The sequence below is a fragment of the Phaenicophaeus curvirostris genome, chromosome 10 (assembly GCF_032191515.1).
Source record: "Phaenicophaeus curvirostris isolate KB17595 chromosome 10, BPBGC_Pcur_1.0, whole genome shotgun sequence".
NCBI classification, from domain to species: domain Eukaryota; kingdom Metazoa; phylum Chordata; class Aves; order Cuculiformes; family Cuculidae; genus Phaenicophaeus; species Phaenicophaeus curvirostris.
Genome location: NC_091401.1, coordinates 24049698 through 24073920, shown reverse-complemented (window position 1 = coordinate 24073920; position 24223 = coordinate 24049698). Strand labels below are relative to the sequence as shown.

The following is a 24223-nucleotide window of genomic DNA, read 5'->3' as shown; positions in this document are numbered from 1 at the left end:
CATCACAGTGTTTCTAGCAGCAGCTCTGGCATCAGGTGATGCAGGAACGCTCCATATTTCCCAGGAAACCACCCCGGTGCAGCAGACCACAATGACAGCAGGTATCGTGAGCATTCTGCTCAGCCCTGGGTGCTGCCAGATGTCACTACCCCTGAGCTCCTACCTGCCCTGCCTCTCTTAACACCTGGATTAATTACTAACAGACCCTCTTTCACTCTGGGTTGCAGATCAGATCCAGCAGCTCAAGGCTTTCACAGATGCTTGCTGTTAGAGCAATTGTTTTTCAAATGCATCCAAGCCACAGAGCTGTGGCTTGGGGTCATGCATGGCTCCTGTTCCTGCTTCACCCCAGCTGCCATCTACAACTTTGCTACGATGCTGGCATTAAGCAATCTGGGTTCGATAGTGGAACCGGAGAAACCTCCCTGCCTGCCACGATGCCAGCAACAGGCTGTGCCTGAGGCAGCCATCGCTGGAAACACTGGAAAGATGGAGAGGAAGGACCAACATCTCCTACCTTGTGCTTCATCTACATGTTCCATCACTTGTTTCTTTGGTGTTCCAGTGCTCCCATTGGGGCTGGTGAGAGAACAAACACGGTAAATCAAGCACAGAGGGATGGGGTAGAGGGAAATGGGTGCTGTACTGCAGTACAGACCGAGCCAGGAAAGCTGCTGCAGTCCCATAAAACCATGGGGTTTCAGCTAGAAACAGCACTCTAGTAGGGCATTAGAGTCTGTTTTTACCATAAAGCATTTCCACTCTGAAGGATGTTTAAACGCAGTCTTACTGTGCAGAATAAAGCTCATACAGATGACAAGGAGCTTGGTCAGAAACAGAAAGATCTGTGCAGGGCGCTCAAAACCCCATTTCTCATCCCTGTCTGCTGTTCCCAACCACCTGACCTGGCTGCCTGGGTCTGTAGGGAGGTCAGAGCCGCAGGCTCCAGGCAGGAGTCGCAGTGAGGCACTGCGGCCTTGGATGCTTCTATATTTGGATGTCAATGATGGGTCACCAAAGCCACCACATCCTTCAGAGATAAGTTTCAACTGATGAAAGGTTCCCGTAAGTGACTCAAGCACACCGAAGACACTGAAGAATTTAAAAACGACAAGCATTAAGGAAAAATACTTCTCAACTGCAGAGATACATCAGTGTAGCCACAAGTCAGCCTCAAGCCACAAGTGACTCCTGGAAGTCAATACAGATGCTTAAAGGTCAAGCAGCACTTCTAAATTATTAATTTTTGTGTGTTAAGAGCTTAATAAACACATAAGGACACCTCAAAGTCTTGGGAAAGACCGACAAATGTAGCTGTAGAAGTAACACAGCACCTCCCTTAACACAGGCCTTGGCAGACGTTTCATGGTATGGTTGATGGTTACCGCACTGGACCAATCACTGGCATATGCCGACCTGACACACGTGGGCTTTGAGAAAGACCTGCTGCTCCTGTTTCAGTAACCAAAACCATTGGTTTCATAGCGTGTCGTTGGCAAGGGTGCTGCATGGTTAAGGCCACCACCCATAAAGCTGCCTGAAGACATTTTTCCGCCACAGAGGAACACCGAACGTCTTGCTAGCTGACTGCAAGCTCACTGTGTAAGCAATCTGCAGCAGATGGTGTCTAGACATCCAGCATCACCAGATGTTCCAGCTTTACATGGAAGTTTACTTCTGCTCTTCAGCTCTGGAGCAAGAGGCACTGGAAGCACAGAAGAGCAATTAGTGCTCGCGCATAAACACAAATGTACAGGCTGAGCCCTTCTCATGTTTCACTCCAATACACAAGTTCTGATGTTCAACAGAGCTTGAGCCAATAGTGCCGTTACTTCAAAACTGTTTTTTTATCACTAAATATTTGTATCCAGGGGAAAAAAAAAAACCAACAACTTTCATTCCTATAGCAGCAAGTCATTTTTCCTGAAAGCAACAAACATGAAACACAGCTACTGCAGATTAAATGAACCATAAAGGTAACCAAGAAACAGATATATCTTCTCCTTATTTTTTTTTTTTTTAATATACTCACATGTTTCTTGAGAAAAGATGCAGATCAGGCTGGCAGGATGCTGGGGAGTTGCTTACGAGAATGTACTAGTTCCAGCAAACTTTTTGCTCAACCACACATTTTTCTTTCCCTCTCGAGGTCTGCAGAGTTTGTGCCCGGACAGGCACTTGCTCCTGCAGAAGCACAGAAAGCCAGGCCTGTTTCAGTCCCTTGCTGGCTCATCCGGCCCCAGGGTTTGCCTTCTGCCACGCTGTAAGTGAAGGTTCGCTGCTGGAGCAGTGAAAGTGGAAGCAGCACTTGAGGAGAGCACAGACCTCTCCGCAGCATTGCAGTCCCCAGACCCAAAGGGAGTCCACAGGGCATTTAAAACTTACAAGGCTAGCAAACACCTCACAGCACTGCGATAAAGATTTTGTTACAACCTGAGCAGCTGCAGGAAGAACGAAATCAAATTCTATCATCCATTCCTCCTCTCCTTTACCCACAACTGCACCCACAGCTGTTCTGTCTTTGGGTTGTGCAGTGGTACAGGATAGAGCTCCAGCAGCTGGACACTAAAAAATGACCACAGTACATGGGTGAGCTTGTAGCAAACTGATCCATATTTCACACTGCAGCACAGATGATGTGTTTAAACCACAAAAGCTTCCCCAGGCTGAGTCACTGTGACCCTTCAACCAGCTCCAGCAGCACAGGGGATGTTTGCCCCAGGGAGCTCCGCTAAAAGCTGTGCAAGCACAATACTTGCAACAGGATCCCTCCTTCTACTGCTGTCATCTGCCACCAGTAATGAAAGAGGGGAAATAAACATCCCGACCTGATCTCTCCAGGCATGCGTGTTGTGCTTCTAGCACAGCCAGGCCGAAGGAGAACAGCAGGTGACAGAAACCCCTCGGCTTCTGCAAGGAGCAGCTGCAGGGGATGGGCAGGAGGGAAGTCCCCACAGCCCCAAGGCAGCTGGCAGGAAGGCTGGGACCAGGGTAACCTGTGCCTAGGGAAGTGCAGCTGCTTCACAACTTCCCTACCCTCAGTCGCTTGCTCCAACAAGCTTCACAGGGAGGCCTCACATGCTCTCAGATTCCAACTGTTCCATGCACGCTGGAGGCCAGGTTGGCTTCTCGCTGCCTCCCCTGGGAAGGATACAAACTTGTAAAGCCCTCCACATCTTCCACAGGCAATAGAAACACATCACATCTACACATCCCAATAATCTGCACTGCGCAAAGTGATGGCATTTATGGAAAACAGGTTCAGATTCAACATATTTGACATCCAACAGGCTGCAAAAAAAAAAAAAAGCTTTATATTTTATTTCTTGTAAAAATCTTTATAACACATGCAGACTAAAACCCGTGTAAGAAAGTTTCCCACCATCATTTAAACAAATAACTATACTTAAATATAAGTGTCTGCAATTGACTGGTATAAAAATAAGGTACATTTTGCTTTTTTACAGAAACCCATTCTCCAGTTCTCATCTCAATAAACAAACAATACACAACTCTAATACATACAATTTAACCTGATAGCTGTTTTCACCAATCTGATACTGCTAAGGTATTATGTGCAAAAGTCGGTAACAGTTTCTTTCCCAAAGAAAAATCTTCTACAGGGTTTACAAAATTAGATATTGAATTTAAATTAATCAAATCTCAATCGGTTCCTTTGTTCTCAAATAGAGTCCGTTCACTGTATTATATACAGGCAAAACTAGAACCTGGTGCAGGTGCAAACCTCAGCGCCTGTGTCTGCTGTGTCCTGACCGGCTGCTGCCATGGTGTTTGCCTTTGTGAGATCTCTCAAAGGAACGGGATCTCTCACGCCGGTCTCTGTGGTGTCCCCGCTCGTGCCTGTGCTTCTTGGCAGCATCAGAATGATCCCTGGATTTGCTCTGCGAACGGGAACGAGATTTTTTCCTCTTGTGGCCGTGTCTATTTGCACTCTTCAGCTCTTCCCTGCTGTGCTTGGTCTTCAGGTGGGGTGAGCCGTGATTGTGGTGTCTGCGAGGGCTGCCACTGTGGCTGCGGGACCTGCTCCTCGATCTTGAGCTGTACGTCCCAGACAGGCTCCGCCTGTTATTGTAGCTTACAGAGAAGTGTTAAAAGTTAAAACATGCCTTCCACAACTGTTTCCTCCACAGGGCTAACTGACAAATAATAGCAACTGTCCCAGAACATGCCTTTGATTTGAGTTCCTTTGAAAACAAAAAGGCCAAACCAAACCCAAACCCAGAATGCAGCGCCTTTCATAATTGTTCAACCTTGTCAAGAATTTCCCCTTCAACATCAGGCTCCAAATTGGTTATTGCCTTCTTCTTCCCTTTAGTGATCTGACAGGCAGCAATACTTAGGGGAACACTTCATCAAGATCCAAGCTGGCAGCTCCCAACTTGGATGTCAGTCTGAAGATTCTTTAAATATAAAGATAGAGCACCAGCAGCTACCACAGCATCGCCCTGCAGAGCCCCCCTCTCCTCCAGGCACAGAAGAGAGGCAGAGCGCTGCAGAGCCACACAGCACATCACGCAATGCTGACAGGAGAGATATTCTCCCATGCACTTGGAAGAAAGCTGCACCTATGGCACCTCCCACTACTTCAAGGTGGGCTGAGTTCCTAGAGACTGCTCTCATTTACAATTGATTCCTTGTGAAGATCACTGAACAGGGAAGGCTACCTTGCAGTCACTCCATCATAGACTCACCAAGTACACGCGCAGTTAAGAGTCTTAAGCTTTCATTTTACAGCAAAGCTTTTCCTGCTTGAACTATAACCCACCACACAGTTACCAAGAGAACTGCTTCATGTCAAGAACCAAGACTGTGAAGTCAGATCCAAGTATTACACACTCCTGCTGTCCTGCAGTTAGAAGCCTGTGCTAAGCACCTACCAGCTACTTGGAGTGGCCCTGCTTTTAAGAAGTGAAAAGCCTTGCTGAAATATTCCAGAGGGGTAGTTGTGACTAAAAAAAATGAATCCCCCCTCCACCTCCCAAAGCCCTGCCTCCTCCCTGCAGCTCCCCTCCCCCAGACTAAAAGCCAGGACTTACTGCCGCCTGGGAGTGTGAGATCGAGACCTTGACTTTGTTCTTGACCTAGATCGACTACCACTTCTGCTGCTTCTACTTCTCTTGCTTTCTTTTCTCATGCTTGTGGGGAAAAAAAAGAACACAACACAAACAAAAAAACAGGATTACATTTCCAAAATTTTCTTCCACGAAGTAGCTCAAAACTAGTTCACTTCAGTTAAAGAAACTGCTTTTATAAAAGTCTTCTCTTCATCAGGAAGAGATTTTTACCTACCCATTGTAAGGGCTTTTTGAAGCTTGCTGTCTCTCTTCTGGCTCTTTTTTAATGGTTTTGGTATTCAGAGATACTGGACTCTTCTCTTCAGCTTTTACTTCTCTTGGGGAAGCTAAGAATTAAATTTAAATTCAAAATTAGGTATTTTATTCAAATATTTTGTAATAAACATTCCATCCTTTACACACCTTCACCAGTATTTGCATAAGATGCAAACATGACCTCCATAACTACTCTCTCATTCCATCTGCCCATTTATAACACACTCCTGGAAAAATACACTGCAGCAAGGTGCCCGTGGGGATGCATCTTTTAAAGCCAGCTGCCAATGAGGGTGGAGAACACTGTGACCTTCAAGCCAAGCTCATTTGAGATTTCATCCACCACAGCCCAAGTGGTATTGAATAAAAGCTGCCCTTACAGTTCACAAATATAAAATTTAAACTGTTACCTTGACAGTTAATTCCCAATACTATCGAAAGAACTGAGATCAGCAAAATTACAGATTTTGTTTTTACACTAGTGGTACAAATATAATGAATAACAAAAGATTTTGTCAGTTTAGAAGTCCACCTGTCTCTACAGACAGATAACAGACCCCAGAGATGGATTCAACCTTTTCATGGAAGGGCTACTATGCAAGAATGATGCATTTGTACCTAGCCTGCTGACAGGAAGGCAGAGGCACTGCAGCAGGACTTGCACTGCAGTTTCCTCGCTCAATGGCGATCAGGGGTTTAATGTAAAAACACAGAAGGGTAGATTCCTCTCAGAAGCTTTCCCTCAGTTTGCCAGTTAGTAGGCAGTCTCCCAAAACCCCACCAGAGGTCCTGCTTTCACTCAAACTCTTCTAACTTAGGCTCCCATGTCACAGAGATAAGCAGCAGCTTTCATTGTTCAGTGCGAAACTAACACCTGCCACCTCAAAAGACTCTGGAAATTCAGATGCATTGTCCTCAAGGAGAAACAACTGCTACAAACACTGCTTTCTCAGATTATGTTCCTAAATTCCTGAAGGGGAATGTAACAGACAGGAGGCCTGTGCCTTCTACTTTACACCCTCCCATCACTGGATTAATGCTCACAACAGCCTTAAAACACCGTTGGCAGATTACATATCGCTAGCAGCATTAAAAGGAAAAGCAGAGTCATAGCTGCCTGTTCTTTGAATCATTAGAGTTCAGGCAGATTTATCGGCCAGTTCAAAATACACATCGTAACCATTTCTTCACTCAAATGCCAGGACAGCACTGTGATCCTCCCTTCTCCATTTCCTGACCACAAGCTGTCTTTCTCCACTGCACTTGAACAGTTGACAAGTACATTAAAAACAGAGAAAGCCATTTTCAGAAACACTTGCTGCAAAAGGAACCACAAAGGCTATTGCAACATCCCTGCCCAAGAGATAAAATCCAGAGTCTCTCTTCACAACACAGTAACATACAGCAAACACCCGAGCCTAGATACTTCCAGAATGTAATTACCTTACAGGTGCATATTATTTAATCTATCACTCTTCCCACATGTGAAAGTATGGAATAAAGCATCCCATTTCCCTCTAATCTGCTATTTCAAGGTATTGAAACTGTTTTCAAGATTTGTGATTTTTAAAAAAAAAAGAAAGATTTGTCTTGCTTCTGAATTCTGTGACAGTCTAAACCATCCAACAGCTAAAGAAGTAAATCTACATTTTTAACACCTTGGGACATGAATTTAGAGGAAGCAAATAGTATTATTCAAGTTTCTGTTCAGAAAACAAACTTACATGGTTTGGATGCAGGAGAAAAGCCACCCAGAGTTGAGAGTGCTGGAGTTCCATCTGGATTTAAACCTTTTGCCTTCAGTTTAGCTTCCTGTAGCGCCATTTTCCTCTTTTCTACTTCTTTATCCAGGAATTCATAATTGGGCTGTTAAAGTAACATAGTGGTAAGAAGCTGCTCTAATGCAATTAAGATTTTCATCTCATTTCTGAAAAATACTCTTTGTCTTTTAATCACCTATCCAGTAACATGACTAACTTCTGTAATCTGTGCTCACATTCCCCTTGGAGAAGCCACACAGCAAAGCTTTACCAAGTAGAAGACCTATGTGCAAGGGTTCCAAACACGCTTAAGAAAACCATGAGATGGCTCAAGGTGCAATTAACGCTGAACAGGAAAAACAAACATTTCTAAGTTACCTTCTTCCTAGTATAGAGCTTAAGAGTTGTCAAGCATATCTCCTGAATCTCCTCTTCTGTGGTGCCAAAGAGCAAGAACCAGTGAGGACGGGTGGGTAATGGAATCTGAAATTAAACAGCCAAAAGCTTAAGCACAGATCACAGACCAGACTTTCGCTTTACCTTCATATTCCCAAAACCAAATTACTAATAATAAAAGGCGATGCTAACTAAGGACAGATGAATGCTCACCTGCAGAGCTCTAGCAGCAAGATAAATGCAAGCACAAGCTATAGTCTCTGGCTGAAAGCGAACAAACACATTTGTTCGAAGGCTGTCATTCATGTAATTCCTAAAAAAGAAATAAATTGTGACAGGTTGGAACTCTGGTTTACATCTCTTCAGTTAGAGGATAACAATACTGGAGACTCAATTGACTTTATTATTTTTTCTGTTATTATATAAAGCACTGCTTCCTTAGAGTTACTGTATTTGATGTTCTCATTTGTTACTTCTGTAACAAAATTTGCACCACTGCCATTGTTCTGAAACCCCAATGCAAGGTGCGAAACGGTTACTTCCTAGCCCTGTACGGTAAATTGTACCATGAAGTGTCCACTGAGTTAATCTAACAAGTAATTTTCAGTTGTCCAGTTATTTGCTTTAAACACCAATGATCTTGTATTTAAAAATCAATATGCTTAAAACTCAAATGAAAGCATAAAAGCATGGTATATTTTAACCTACCATTTTCCAGAGGCTAGATGCAACTTATAAAGTTCATAAAACATTGCTTTAAAATTCTATGTGTGCTCCAAGTCACATTAACTTCATCCAGAGAGAGAAGCATCCACTTTGCTCATCAAATGTTGGAAAAAGACCTGCAAGTTAGTAATGGGTCTCCCACTTCACTAAGCTACAGTTCTCCCACCAGGGTGGCACTGCCAAGCAAATACATGCCAAGAGATACATTTAAACAGCAGAGACCTCCATCCATTTCTAAGTTACTGAGCTACAGGATAGAAATGAACAGCAGCCAGTACAAATTGACTCTGTAGAAAATCACGCCCAATACAGCTTCTAAGTGAACATGCTGCATGCACCGCAATTTTCTTTTTCGTTAAAAACTCAAGTTTAGCCAAATGCTATATCAACTAAATAAATGTTGGCAGAAAGTCTATCCCGTGTGTCTTTTAAAATACACAACAGTATACAGTAGCTAGGCAACAAATACATTTAGAAACATTTTTAACAGTTACTTCTAAAAGCAAATATACAAATCCTTTGGACACCCAGACAGAACTAGAAGATGCTGCCCGATGGATATGGACCACTTCAGTGAATCTCGGATGAGAGCTTGCACTGGGTTGGCTGGAGAGAAGGGCAGCCAAACAGGCCATCCCCAGGTCATGGGCTGAGGTGCAGAGGGCAGAGCTCTATGACTTACCATCATGGACTACCCTTTAATTAAAGAGTAGAAAAAAGAACAAAGTTAAATTGAGTTCTCCATTACTATGTTGGAATCAAGCCATGAAAATAGTAAGCAGAAACAAGCACCAAAATATATTAAAAGCTTATGTTTGTGTAATAACTTACATCTCATTGCTTTGTATATGGATCTTCATGCTTGTTATTTCTGCTACTATTTTCCTGGCTAGGAAAAGAATGGAAAAAAACCAACTTACCAGGCAGTCTGTACCAGGGTTTGATTACGTTCACATTCTAAGACTTGTAAATACATAACAATGATCTGAAGAATAAAGGGGAAAGAAAACAAACCAAAGACTCAGTTTTAACAGATAAAGCAACAGTAAGGAAGTAAATATTCCAAGCAATCCTTTTCTAAGCATTCACCATAAGCTCACATGTCACAATCACATTCAGACAATATTTAACTACTTTTCTATGGTTTTCAAAACCAGTCACCTTTAACATTTCCCAAGGAAGCAGTTTCTATCAAAGTCATTATGACTATTTGCCTGAGTGCTCTTGCAAAAGCATTCATGAGAAGTACTAAGGAATAAAAAGAAATCAGGTAATTATTACACCCATGCTTCTTGCCCCACAGCTCACAATGATGTCATCAAGGTGGAATAATATTTATCATTATATTTTTGATAACTCACCTTATGTGGGTGCTTGACATGAACACAAAATCCCAACTCCTTCAGAACCCTCCTCTCTGCTTTGATTACTTGATTTTTGGTGTTTATGTAGTTCTGATCAAGTATCAGGGGGCTTGGAGTCCTATAGTTTGCAAAAAATAAAATCAAAACTGCATATCCAAAAATAACAGCATCTCTGTTTTCCCTTCCAACCAACTAATGGCAACAGAAACCTGTTTTCAACTCCTGCAAGCAAGTTTAAGCATTAATCTTGTGCTGTCCAAGTTTAGATAAACTAGTTTAGTTTCTGCTTTTGACTAGCTATGGATTAGGTGGCTAAAAAAAAAAAAAAAATCTTCTGCTACTCTACAGGCAAACTACACTGGTCCAGCTGCTGGAACGAAATTCAGCCTTACAGCAAAGATCTCGAAGAACCTTTACACTTCATGACAGAGGTGGGAGAAGAGTGTGACAACTACCTTTGCTAGGTAGGGCATGAAAGCAGAAGTAAGCTAGAACAGGACTTTTACCGATTTAGCAGTAGCAAGTTTGTGCTTTATGAATTGCAGCTTCCTATGTGCTGGAAGGCAAGGTTATTCAGATCTCCAGAGAACAAGACAGCCCTGCTACTGTGATATAAGAAAAGTACTTAGTAAAGCAAAGAATAACCCCTGAACTTGTGACAGATCTGCCTGTAATTCTGAACGTTACACCCACTACTGAGCAGCGGATGTCACATCAATTCCATTACTTGAACTTGCAAAACAAGAAAGAGCTCGTTTCACAAGATTCCCAAGTCTAGCTCTACCAAGCCCCAATTCCTTCCAAATCAAACTCCTGAATTCTCCAAAGCTTTTTTCAATTTTAGCTAGACTAACGTTTTATTCTTTTCTTTGTCTGTGCTTAGATTTGACCTTTCAACATTCCACATTGTGTATTTTACTCCACTTCCTCTTTAAGACAGACCAGCTTTTCCCCCGTTTGTAATACATCTCACACATTCCACATGCTTTTCAACACAGAAGAATGGTTTTGCAGCTAGTTATAATCTATTAAATCAGAGTCTGTTTACATGATTAATGTAACACACCCCAAGCACTGGTGACAAATTCAGTCTACATTAATTTTTTTGTGTTCTGAAGGTAACGTCCAGTGGATTCAAAATAACAGCTTCCATTTCATCAGAGAAAATCTTTCACTACTAAACTATCTTTTTTGATTCCACAAGTGGATCACACTTCTCTGCCCCGATAGGTTACAGAGCACAAGAAACACTCAAAAAAACCCTCAATTTAACCCCCAGGAAGAAGGTGCCAGTTTAACCATGTGGTTAGCTGAAAGGCTTTCCGACTTCAGCAATCCACAATCCAGCAACCACCTGGAAGGACACTGGTCAAACACAACAAGCCATCCACCTCACCAATTAAAGCACAATGTTATATGACCATGCGCATGAAGCATGAGCTCCCCCTGCTCTTCCCTAAAGGCTGAGAAACAGCTCCCGGGACATCAACTATGAGCTACTGCAGCTTCCTATAGTCAGGAAGCACTTACAATTCAAGTAGGAGCCTTGCCACTCCTGCCTCCTAAAAAAATATAATGTTTGCCATGTTACATAAAAGTAACTTCCCTCATTAAACGTTACTCTCACTCATTAGGGCAAGTTTACAAAGTCGGTGATTCCAGCTACTCTAAATATAACCCAGTCAGGATTTTTTTATTGTTTGGTCCAACAACTCCCCTAAATTTACCAGAAAAGAAAAGCTTCCAAAGCTTCTTTACGGAAATTATGTCAGTAGAGAGGCTGAACATCTTAACTGAATACTGCAACGGCTGCCTGAATACAACCCTCTAGACTGGGAGGCCAAAGGAACCAAACTGAAGTTCTTCAAATCAGTGAAACTGATCCACATCCAACTGATTTCAACTGACATTTGGTTTTATAACAACACTTCCTCCAACGTTGCTTTACACAATTTTATCTAGAGATCACTGGCATTAACAGGATCTGCAAGGCATCATTCAGAGCGAGTTTAGGTGTCCAGGCTCAGCTTATCTTGTTAGCAGAATACTTCATCGCAGGTGACAGATGTTGGATGAAAGTTAGGGCAGGTATGACTTCCAGTCTAAAAGATAAAAGAATCGGCAGGGGAACAACATGACCACATGGGACCCTCCAACAACCTGGCATGGGATTACTACCTTCCACACACCTTTGCACTCTCTGAAAGCTACCAAACCATTCAGCATTACGAAAACACATTAAAGTAGCCAGAAGTGCAACATGAAAGACAGTCTTACTGCATTTTAAGTTCTCACTGTCCTTCTACAGGGTCATAGGATCAGCACAAACTGTTCTTACTTTGGTTGTACGTGTTCAACAGCAAGGGGATTGGAAAATCAAAATTATGGCACTAATAAGCATGCTTTACTCTGCTGTCCCACATTGCTCTGGTCATTTATGACACAGAAGTTCTAAAGATTTAGAGCTCTAAGGCAGCCATAAAAAACATCAGTTTACCCAGACAGTATTTCCAGAAATAGGAAGATAAATGCAGCCTTATACCCTTGTATACACAGCCTTGTACCCACTTACGGAAAAATAAATATCTGCAGAAGACTTTACTGCACCATATTACTGGCAAAAGTCAGGTCACTCACTGTATTAAGATTTACCAATTTAATACTTCAGCATAAACTTCAAAATGTTGGTATGTATACTCATTTAAAAACTGGAAACTTCAGAGATTTCTTTTTCAAACACTTCTTAGCTTTCCAATTGAGAAAAAGAAAAAACGGAGCTTCACTACTGCATTTGCTGTGCTTAGTTCTCAGTCCAAGAAGCAACTGATTTAATTTTAGGTTCATGTAACAAACCAGAGAGAAATAGTTCACAAGCTTATATATAAAATACAAGCTTCAAGGGCTTTACAGCCAAGTAATATTACAAATTCTTACTTTGAATCTGTTCTTGGCAAATCAGTGCGAGAGTTCCAGGCAAGACTTAAGAACAGTGAGCACACAATGCCCATCCAACACTTAGTCACAAAACTTCATCTGGATTTAGAGATTGCATAACAACCCAAGAGATTAACACACTGCAATGTGTTTGTAACAATACATCCATTACAAATATCCTTTTAAAAATCCCTCTAACAAAAGAAACCTAAGTTCTCAACACAACTACAGCTTAATTTAATATCATGTTAAAATTTGATGTCTCTGGAACGTCTGATACTTTGTAGGAAAAGTGCCTTGCATGTAGTTTTGTTCACAATGCAAAAAGTACTTTTGACAAGTACAGCACCTCACAGATCTCTCTTATGCCAGGCAACGAGAGAAGAAAGATTTTTTTTTCAATATTTGTCTCCAACACTGTAAATACAACCACTGCAGTTTTATAGAACAGCCTGAAGAGCACCAAGTAGTGTGCATTATTCATACAAGCCATTTCCAACACAACTGCATGAACCTGCTTGCTGCAGTAGAAGACCAGAGCAGCCAACTGAGCATCTCAAACCAACATTTGTGAGATTACACAATGACAGGAGTCACATTTGGTTCTAGTCTGGTAAGGACTTTCTGCAGCTTTCAGGCACATTTAAAACAAATAAAATGAACTTCAAACTACATTCTACATATTAAACAACAGTTGCACTTCACTCGGAACAGATGTTTCAGCAAATAATTTTTTAAAGAGCAATATTTTCATAAAACGAGCTTTTCTCCATGCACAAACATTTTTTACATGCAGTACTACATGACATACGCTCATGAAAGGTTAAAAAGAAAATGTGCTTGTCCAAAACACTTCAGCTTTTTCTTACTTCTCAATAATAGAAGTATCACCTAGCAGTAACTCAGTTGACTACAGGTCTCAAAAAAGGAAATTCCAATGCAATTCCCAGTTCTGCAAACATGTACATATAAGAGACTGCTTACATAACGATTTATATAAAAAGCTTTACAAATTCAAGACTTCTGTATCCTTATGAAAGCATGTTTTACTATGAATTCAAACACACAGAGCCAGAAAGTGGAACTAAGAACTCAAAACTGTTTAAGAAAGAAAGTAAGCCTACTCAAACTTCATGTGCAGGTTAATAGTTTCAGTTAACAGAAATACTAGACTACAGGTGAAAAGGAAAGGACAGCAGCCTAACTGCTTGTTTCAGTTCCGAGTGGTGTGTCAGAAACTATCTACAGCCTAAGTGTTAGCTTCAGATAAAAAAAAAAAAATTAAGCTAGTATTCTAAAAACCTGGACAGCAAAGAAAAAAGCTTATAACAAGATACAGGAGTTCTTCCAAATGGTTCACCAGCGGCCAACCTGTTAGTCCCCCGGTTCCAGTGACCTATTCTCAGAGCACTGGCTTCTCCTTGGGGATTTTCGATACTTCACTCACTGTTGCCATGACGACAGCTTCATCTTTATGTACCACTCCACATCACCCAGGCTTTGGTAAATGTAGCTGGTCGCTGTATAGTCGGTTGCAAGGGAAAAAAGAGTCGAAGTTAATAACGTGTACAGATTATGTAATTGTAATCTTGTAAAAAGTACAGAAAACGTTTACATCCTGCTTGTTGAAAAAAAGAAAGAAGGCCAGCCTGAATGTCAGACCAGCATTTTTAAGATTAAGTTCATGCAGATTCACTCAGAATCTCAAAGCAACAATATCCATTTCTCCAAAAAATAATGGGTAGAAGTGCACAATTTTCTCGACATGGTGCATTTTAGACACCACGTGACATGCACAAGTGATATTCTGATTTGGAACAGGCTAGCTGGAAAGATTTAAGTTCACAGGTTAAGTTCAGTTTCTCTGATCCTTCGCACAGGGCAAAGAAAGAGCTAATTTATATTCTCATTGTAAAGAAAAGCACTGCATATGATTAACCTTCACTGTCTGGACCAAGGCCAAAACATTAAGAATCACCAAACTAGCTTCCATAACTCCGATAACCAAACTCCCTCATCCTAACTGTGGTAAGAAACTGTACCACCAAATGCACATTACTTCTCTCAGGGCTATCAGAGATAACCTTAAAAGAAGAAAAAGGCTGAGTTCCAAAGCATAACACCGCTTCATTCTTCTTTTACCTAACACTAACTTGTAAAACATGAGCACGAGATAGTAGAAGCAGAAGTTTTAGATACAAGAGAAGCATAACCAACATAAATACACCAAGAAACAGCTGACTTTCCTAAGGGATTTCTACTCAACTTCTCAGAAAAGGTTACGCAGCACTCAAGTTTAAGCTCCTGCTGCAACCTGGTTATACAGATCAGAACAATTAAAAGTGTGAATTTAAGAACATAGCTAGAAACAAAATCCTCTTGTAGCAATGGATTATCTTATGCAGTAAGCAATCGACCACTAATTGTCACAGCTGACTCCTCCAATATCACAGACACACAGCACAATACTGCTGCATGACAGGTTTAAAAACTTCATTTAATAGCAACCCAGAAACCTCCTTCCCTTGTTCCTTCCAATACATAAAATTAATTTTCTCACATGAAAACACACACCGCTTTACACACAAAAGCGCAGTGTTAGACATCCACAACTAAGAACAGCTCTACAACTTGAGCAAACAATGATCCAGATCTGCACACAGATCAGGCAAGCTCACACTCCAACTGCACTGATACAAGCACACAGCACCGTGAAAAACACAAGTCTCACTGTTGGCCATTAAAGACGCCTTCAGCTTCCAAGGCTCAATTACACATTCCTTGTTGAAGTGGTGTCCTTACAGCTGCAAACACTGCAGGCCAAACCATACTTATTTCAGATACTTTCTAATTGTCTTTTTTTTTTTTCCTAAAGGCTAATACTATAATCACTAGAAAAATTCAATTTTCTCTTTTTGTTAACTGATGCTTTACTGGCACCATAACCACATTCAGACAGCTATGTACTAACAAAAGAAAAGTATTGGGACTACTGAAAACAGAAGCCTGAGAAATGCACAGAAACCCACTAGTTACCTACTCATGACCTAAAACTACCTTTCAAGAAATATAAGACGGCAAAACTCAATTAATAACAGACCTAAAAACTACAACCATAGAGCCAATACTCATAACTTGTAACTACGTAAATAAGGAAAATGAGTCCACCATGTAACGGCAGAAGTGAGCACTGAACTGCATTGCCTACAGAGCAGCCAACGAGCACTCCCTTCCCAATTTTAGGTCGTTGAACTTAGCCTGGAAAAATACTGTGAATTGAAAACTGCAGTGTACATTAGTGATAATGGATGTTTACGTTCATAACGAAGCTAATCTTACCTTTTGGCTCTTAACTGCCGCAAATGATGAAACACGTTGATCACGTCCCTTATACGACGAGGCGCCTCTTCGATTTTGGATGCGAGATTGATGCAGGCCATAGCAACAATCTGAAAGGAAGTCCCGTTTCCGTAAGAAAATCACAGAAATCACAGAACGGTTTGGGTCCGAAGGGACCCTAAAGACCATCTAGTTCCAACCCCCCTGCCGAGAGCAGGGACACCTCCCACCAGACCAGGCTGCTCAAAGCCCCTTGAACACTTCCAGGGAGGGGGCATGAGGGCTAGGATTACACAACTAAAAAGTCCCAGGGCCATAAGGCTCGAAGAGCCCAGCCCACAGCCTCCTCCCGCTTCCCCCCCGGCCCCGCGCTCACCTCGAAGCTGTGCTTGACGAAGGACTTGGAGTAGAAGAAGCGATGAAACAGCACCTGCCCCGTCGCCATCGCCACCTGCGGAGGGAGAGGCGGGAGTCAGCGCGGGCCCGGCCGCCGCCATTTTGTGTCCGCACCAGCTGGCGCCGCTCCCCAACCGCCCCCCCTCGCCCTTCCCGCAATGGCGGCGCCCGCCCGGCCGGGGCCGCGCACCCACCTGCGGGAGCCGGAGGAGGATGCCGGCCGCCTGGATGAGCTCGCAGCCCAGGATGCGCAGGTCGGTCTCGCACTGCAGATCCAGCCCGTCCTGCATGGACGGCGTAGGCGAGAGGCGCTCCTCCGGGATCAGCGAGTGGTCGATGGTGAGCGACACCTCCGAGTACAGCCGGTCGCCGATGAGGATGCCCGGGGCGGTGGTTGGGGGAGGCGGCGGGGGAGCGGCCGAGGCGGCGGAGGGGACGGCGGTGGCGGCGACGGCGGCGGCGGGAGGGGCGGCGTGCGCGGCGGCGGAGGCCATGATGGCGGAGCCGCTCCGCACCCGCTGTCGGCGCGCGAGCAATGGCGGCGGCCAACGGCTGCGCGCACTGCTCCGCCGCGCGGGGCACGCCGGGAAAAAAGAGTCCGCGCGCCGCGCCCCTGCCCGCCGCGGAGGATCATGGGCTCGCGGCCGGGGGAGAAGGGAACGGACAGTGGGGGCGGGGGAGGGTGGGGGCACGGCTGGAAGGGTCGGAGTCATCGAGTCAGGGAATCAAAGAGTCACAGACTCATAGAGTCATGAAATCATAAATTGTGAAATCATAGAATTGTAGATGCATAGACACAAAGAATCACAGAGGCATCGAGTCAGAGAATCAAAGAATCACGGAGCCAAAGAATCAAAGAATCACAGAGTTGTAGAGTGAGAGAATCAAAGAATCATGGAGCCAAAGAATCAAAGAATCACAGAGCCAAAGTATCATAGAGTCACACAGTCAGAGTCATAAAATCATAGTCACAGACTCATAGAGTAATGAAATGATAGAATTGTGAAATCATAGAATCGTAGACGCATAGACACAAAGAATCATAGAATCACAGAGCCTAAGAATCACAGTCATCAAGTCAGAGAACCAAAAAATCAGTCAGAGAATCAAAGAATCACAGAGCCAAACAATCACAGAGTCACAGACTCATAGTCATGAAATCACAGAATCATGAAATCATAAATTGTGAAATCATAGAATCATAGATGCATAGACACAAAGAATCACAGAGTCTCAGAATCACAGAGGCATCGAGTCAGAGAATCAAAGAATCACAGAGCCAAAGAATCAGTCATGAAATCATAGAATTGTGAAATCATAGAATTGTGAAATCATAGAATTGTAGATGCATAGACACAAAGAATCAGAATCAGAGTAAAAGAATCATAGAAATATAGAATCAGATGCATAGAATCAAAGAATGATAGACTCATAGGATCAAAGAATCACAGAATTGTAGACTCATAGAATCTTAAAATCGTAGAATCATAGAATCAACGAATCATAGAATCAGAGTAAAAAAATCATAGAAACATAAAACCAGAATAAAAGATTCAGACTCAGAATCAGAATCATAGTCATAAAATCAAAGAATCATAGAATCATTAGATTATAGAATCACAGACTCAGAATCAAAGAATCATTGAATCATAAAATCATAGAATCCTAGATGAATAGAACCTCAGAGTCAAGAATCATAGGCTCATAGAATCATACTTGTAGAATAGACTTATAGAATCATAGACACATAGAATCAGGCTTATAGAATCAAAGAATCATAGATGCATAATCATAGAATCACTACGTTGGAAAAGACCTTTGAGACCATCAAATCCAAGTCCAACCATGTCTACGTTCTTTTCATTGAAACAATGGAAGACCAAACCCTCCTGGTCCCTGATAATGAAAATGCTGGCAAATAAACCCTCTAAGAGTCATTTTGGAATTTTTCAAAGCAAACACCCCTTATCAGGCCTGGGCAACACGAGGGAGCGATCTGCATCAATTGTGTGCAACGAGACAAGAGCTGGACACACAATACATTTCCCACTTAGATGCCTATGTATAAATTTTCCCAGAAATCTTATGCATATCGTATTACTTTCCAAGGACTAATTTTAATGTTATTCTGAACTTCATAAGGATCAAATCTCTTGCTAATTTGGAGCTGGCTCTATGCCTGACCTTGCCTTTGAGATAGAGAAAGCCTGCAAAGAGAGATGATTCCAGAAGAAGAAACATCTGTTCAGGACAGATCAACTGAACACAGGACATTATCATCTCCAAAGAAGGAACAGTGTCTGGAAAAAATACTGTTTGAAAGCACACATGCTATCAGAGGGATATTCTGTCTAACTTTTAAGAAATACAATTACTTAGATTGAACTTAACTCTACTTTAGCTTAAACCAAAAACATTCCACTTTTTTGCAGTAGTAACTACTTCTTGTATCATCCTGATCAGTGATGCCCAGGAGCAGCCCTCACCCAGCTGTCAGGGGTGATGTGCCATGTTCCCCCCACGAAGATCCCCTTGCGCAAGCAAGGAAGGAAATGAGGAGATGAATGTGAGGAAGCAGCTCCACCACCGCCCTGCCCACACAGCGCACTGAGTGGGGCGGCAGCGTAAGGTCACTTTTTTAACAGCATTTGCTACTGAAAAAGTTCTTAAACAGTGAAAAATTACAGAACGGTTTGGGTTGGTAGGGACCATGAAGCACATCCAGTCCAACTCCCCTGCAGTGAGCAGGGACACCTTCTGCTAGATCGAGTTGCTCAAAGCCTCATCCAACCTGGCCTTGAATGTTTCCAGGGATGGGGCAGCCACCACCTCTCTGGGCAACCTGTGCTGGCGTTTCACCACCCTCAGCATAAAAAGTGACTTCCTAATATCTAGTCTAAACTTCTCATTTAATTTAAAACCAGTACCCCTTGTCCTATTACTACAGGCCCTGCTAAAATGTGGTTTGTTTTTTTTTCTTTCCTGTAAGCCCCATTTAAGTATTGAAAGTTTGCAATAAGGTCTCCTCAGACTCTTTTTTCTCTAAGCTGAGCAAACCCAGTTCTCTCAGCCTCTTTGAATGGGAGGTGTTCCAGCCTTTGATCATCTTCGTGGCTTCCTCTCACCCACTCCAACAGGTCCTCGTCTTTCCTGTGCTGAGGGCTTCAGAGCTGGACACAGGACTCCAGGTGAGTTCCCACCAGAGCAGAGGAGCAGAATCACCTCCCTCGACCTGCTGGCCACGCTTCTTTGGATGCAGCCCAGGATACGATTGGCCTCCTGGGCTGCGAAAGTGCACATTGCCGGCTCATGTCCAGCTTCTCATCCACCAGGACCCTGAAATAACTGAAGTGCTCCTCACAGCAGCAGCAGGAGAGCGGGAGACGCTGGTTACACTGTACTTTAAAGGCCACGTTAAAAGGTTGGTGGCCTGGATGCAAGTTTGGCCTGGAGCCGTGGTGGGAATTTTGGTGCGTGCAATGTACTATGCAGGGGATAAAATCCATAAAATGGAGTAAGGAGATAAACAGGTTGGCTGTGGTGCAACACTGCCTGATGGAGAGCTGCGCATTTTCAGGCTGGAAGCACACTCCAGCAAAATGCTACCTTCTTCTTCAGTTATCAACGGAGGAAAAACAGGCTACGGCAGCTACAGCGGTTTAAGACACTATTCTACAAAAATGCAGGATAAGCATTGGGGAAACAGTCCCACACGGAGCAGCCTCCCACCCTCCCTATCCATCACATCGCCATGTGTTGGTCCCCTGTTACCTGAGGCCATCCAGATCCTCAGCCCCACAGAACTCATCACCCAAGGCAACAGGTCACGGAGTTGATTTGGGAGACATTTTCCCCTCCTTTAGGCCCCGTACTGTGCAACCAGCTTATTGCAAGGCACAGTATTAGGGGCTACTTGAGCCTCGATCTGCACTCACTGAGTTTTACTTGCTGGAAATGTTATTTTTACAAGCTCCCACATCTCATTTACATCCTGTACGGCTGTGTGGCAGCTCTGCTGGTTTCTGATGACAGGCATCCCACGGATGATGGGTTTATTGTGTGATTATGGTTGGACTCGATGAGCTGGTGGGTCTCTTCCAACCTGGTTATTCTATGATTCTATGTGTTTATTTCCAGCAAGGGAGTGTTGGAAAGCTGGCAAAAGACTTCTTTCAGTGGGCTAGCCCATTGTTACTGAAATGAGTGTTTCCATTGCAATCTGAAAAAAGAACACGGCTCATTTGGGTACGATCCTGCAAACTACATATACGTGGCACCGGGATTTCATAGCACTCGGCATCTCTCCCCAGCTCCCAACTCTTGTTTGAAAGGGAAGCTTCTGGCATGTTGCCCTGATGTGGGTAGCTCAGCTGCACCTAATATAGAAAACACCAGCAGGTAAACTCTCTTAAAGACTTGGAGTTTTAGAAAGTGAGAACCCCTTATCAGACCTGGGCAACACAAGGAAGTGATTTCTATCAATCATGTGCAGCCAGACAAGAGCTGGGGACAGAATGTATTTCCCACTTAGATGCATATATATAAATTTACCCAGAAATCTTATGCATGTTCTGTTACTTTCCAAGGTCTAGTTTTAATGGTATTATGAACTTCAGTCGAACCTGCTGCTAATTTGGAGCCAGCTCTGTCTGACCTTGTATTTGAGATCAGGAAAGCCTGCAAACAGGGGTGCTTCCAGAAGACCCATCTGTTCAGCACAGATCACACCGAACACACGGCATTATCATCTCCAAGAACGAACAGCACCTGGAAAAGCACCGTTTCAAAGAAAACCATGCTCTCAGAGAGACGTACTGTTTAATTGTCAAAAAACTGCTATTTAGATAGAATTTAACTCTAGTTTAGATTAAATCAAAAATATTCTACTTCTTGTAATAGTAACCATTTATTTTATCAATATTGTACTTAACACAAGAGCTAACAGTGTCTGGAAAAGCACTAGTTCCAAAAAAACATGCTGTAAAACCCATCCTGTCAGAAGGATGTTCTAACTTTAAAAAAATTACAATCCCTTGGATGAACTTAATCCTGCTTTAGCTTAAATCAAAAGTATTCCACTTGGTGTAAAAGTAGCCACTTCTTGTATCGCCCCAGCCCTCAGGGAGGGGCTGGGAGGCCCGGGCACAGCAGGGCGAGGGGGCTGCGAGGAGCACGGCGGGGTGGTTGCTGCCCCCCCCCCGCCCCCATGTCTGGGCGGCGGCGGCCGGGGAAGTTCCCCCCTCCGCCTATTGCATCACTTCTCGGAACGGCGCCGCACCCCGCCGGCCGTATCCCTCCGCGGCCGGGACTAACTGCGCGCGAACAGAAGCGCAAGCCGCTCTTTTCGAGGGCTCTGATTGGCTCGGCAGGCGCGGCCCCGCCCCTCGAGGGCTCTGATTGGCTCTTCCGGGCTTGAGCGGCAGGCGCGGCCGCGCCCCCGCCGCCATCTTGTGAGGCCGCCTCACCTCAGCCGCCCGTGTCCTCGGGTGGCCCCGCCGGGCCGGGCTGGCGCCGCGGGGTTGGGGGCTGCCTGTGGGGAGCCGGCACCCGCAGGGCCCTTGTCTGGGGAATCGCAGGTTGGCTCGTGTTGGAAGGGACCTCAAAACCCATCCAGTTCCACCCCGGGGACACCTCACCCTGGACCGGGCTGTTCGAACGCCCCCAGCTTTCCTGGAGCCCTTTTCAGCGCTGGGAGCTGCTCTAACATCTCCCCGCAGCCTTTTCCAGGCTGCGCAGCTCTCGGTCCTCACAGCAGAGGAGCTCCAGCCCCTTCATGGCTACAGGAAAGCTGGGGAGGGGGTTTTTACAAGGGCTTGGAGTGACAGGCTTCAGATTGGAGGTGGAAAGATTCAGACAAGACATTAAGATGAAATTCTCCACAACGGAGGTGGTGAGGCCCTGGCCCACGCTGCCCAGGGAAACTGTGGCTGCCTCTTTCCTGGAGGTGTCCAAGGCCAGGTTGGATGGGCCTTGGGCAGCCGGATCCAGTGGGAGATGCCCCTGCCCGTGGCAGGTGGCTTTAAGGTCCATTCCAACCCAAACTGTTCTATGATAGTAAGATCTGCTAGAGGGGAGATGCTCGCTCTTACTTAGACCTGATAATTTCATGCATGTGTCTTGGACGCTGGTCCCACAGGATGATCAGTTCAGCTTTGACCTTGTGGGACAGGCTCATCGCTCTGCAGGGAGGATAAGGTTGCAGCATTGCAGAGGACACAGGAAAGATTTATTGTTTTTTTCCATTGGTTGTTGGGATGAGCAAACCTGTTGGGAGCAGAGGGCTTGCAAGGTGTTAGGTTGCCTAACCCTCACAGAACGGGGCAAGGTTGCTGTAAATCATTAATTGAGCAAAGGGTCAGACTGGTTTCCTGCTGCCGGTGTTTGTTGTGCTAAGAGAGCCTGAGATAAAAGCATTTGTAGAGAGGCACGCATCCAATATTTTTAATCAGAGACAAGAAAAAAACAGTGCTGAAGCCTAGTATGTCCAGCTTTTGCTGGGATGGCCTTGTGAAAGGGGGCTGAGGTGCACATGGCCTGGTTTGCTCTTCCTCAGAGCAGCTGGTGCTGGATGGGGAGCGGTGGGTGTGGCGCCTTGGGTTGTGCCAGGGTTACAGCGGTTAGTCAAACTTTCTGAGTTTTAGAAGCAAGCCTTTTAGACAGATAACAAAGTCCACAGTACACAATGTTGGCTTTTTAGCCTTCCTTTCCATTTATAGGTTGTAGTCTGTAACTATCACTAAAGTAATACTTTTTATGCAAATAAAACGTTTTAATCTGGAGGTGCTGTACCTGTGGGTGAATGACTCATAAGGAATTCTGGTTAGTTGGAAGGGTTGATGTGCTTGCCCTATTTTCCTGGTCCTTTCGCGAGCTCCCTTCCTTTACCCGTGTACTGTACAGTCACTAAGATCTTAAAAACAATTTTACATGGATTAAAAAAAAAAAATCCCACCACCAACCCGGAACATCACTGGCCTTTTAGAAACCTGCAAGTCTGATGTGTTGCATTATCAGAGCCAAGAAAAGTCCAGGGAACCCACAACGCTAGCACTGAGCATCTCTGCAATTCTGAAACAATTTACAGTCCATTGAACATCCTAAAGATTAACAGAATAGTAGTAAAAAGGGGAGCTGGGAAAAAATTCTCACGATTGGCTGAGTTCAATAACCCTCAAATCGTTCCACAGGTGGAAGTACTGGGTTCCTTGGTATTTGCAGAAGGCAAACAGCTCTTTCTGGTTCCATAGAAGTTTGGAATGTGTGCCAAACGGGCTGGAACGAGAGAAGCGAGGAGCCATGCAAGCAGCAGGTGTCACTCATTGCAGTGGAGTTTGCCCATTCGTGCACACACCCGTTGTGTATTTATTTTAATTTCCTCCAGATTTCCGGGTTACACTTCAATGGTTTAAAAACAAAGCGTGTGTGCTCAGCCTGCCTGAACCCTACTTACCAATTCTTGATGTTTTTCATGTACATATTCTTTAATTCAATGAAGTTGAGCGATGCATTGTCCCCTAAGCTGTTACACCACTGGAATTCTTGGCTATGCCAGAAAGTTTTCCTGTAGCATGTTTAAAGAGTGCAAACAGCTTGTGGCAGATGGTAAACTGGTACTTGATGTCTCCAAATGGGTAAACACAGAGTCACATCAGTGTTTGATTTTCAACACTATTCTCAGGAGATGGTGCCCACATGAGGGGCTGGAGCTGTGTATCCAGATGTGCGCCAGAGACAAACCTGTTAACGAAGCAGCATAATAAATTTGTGCTTAGTTGCCAGGACACGGTACACTGCTGGAAAACAATGGCAATCAGTAAGCACTGATTGAGTCACAAATGTGAGTGCATTAACGAGCCTAATTATCTTATGCCCTTTGGCCTGTAACTGCACAGTTCATGGAAGCTCTTTAAAATTGGTTGTATGGAGATAAAATGGATACTAAAATACATGTGTTTGG

General features: G+C 44.0%; 1 protein-coding gene across 5 annotated transcripts; it reads right to left on the bottom strand.

Moving 5' to 3' along the window:
- Positions 1-3296: 3296 nt before the first annotated feature.
- CCNL1 (cyclin L1) lies at positions 3297-16794 on the bottom strand. 5 transcript variants are annotated; one of them, XM_069865318.1, is made up of 11 exons: positions 16461-16783; positions 16247-16321; positions 15871-15980; positions 9595-9715; positions 9154-9218; positions 7721-7820; positions 7490-7594; positions 7076-7217; positions 5311-5422; positions 5058-5156; positions 3297-4095 (listed from the first exon to the last, which is right to left on the bottom strand). In XM_069865318.1, exons 1-11 carry the CDS (start codon positions 16758-16760, stop codon positions 3747-3749), a joined length of 1578 nt encoding a protein of 525 aa, XP_069721419.1. In that variant the 5' UTR covers positions 16761-16783; the 3' UTR covers positions 3297-3746. The 5 variants fall into 5 exon arrangements, with proteins under 5 accessions (XP_069721419.1, XP_069721421.1, XP_069721422.1 ...); XM_069865320.1 differs by lacking the exons at positions 16247-16321; positions 16461-16783 and adding an exon at positions 13979-14051; XM_069865319.1 differs by lacking the exon at positions 3297-4095 and having other exon boundaries at positions 5054-5156; positions 16461-16787.
- Between the last annotated feature and the right edge of the window lie 7429 nt (positions 16795-24223).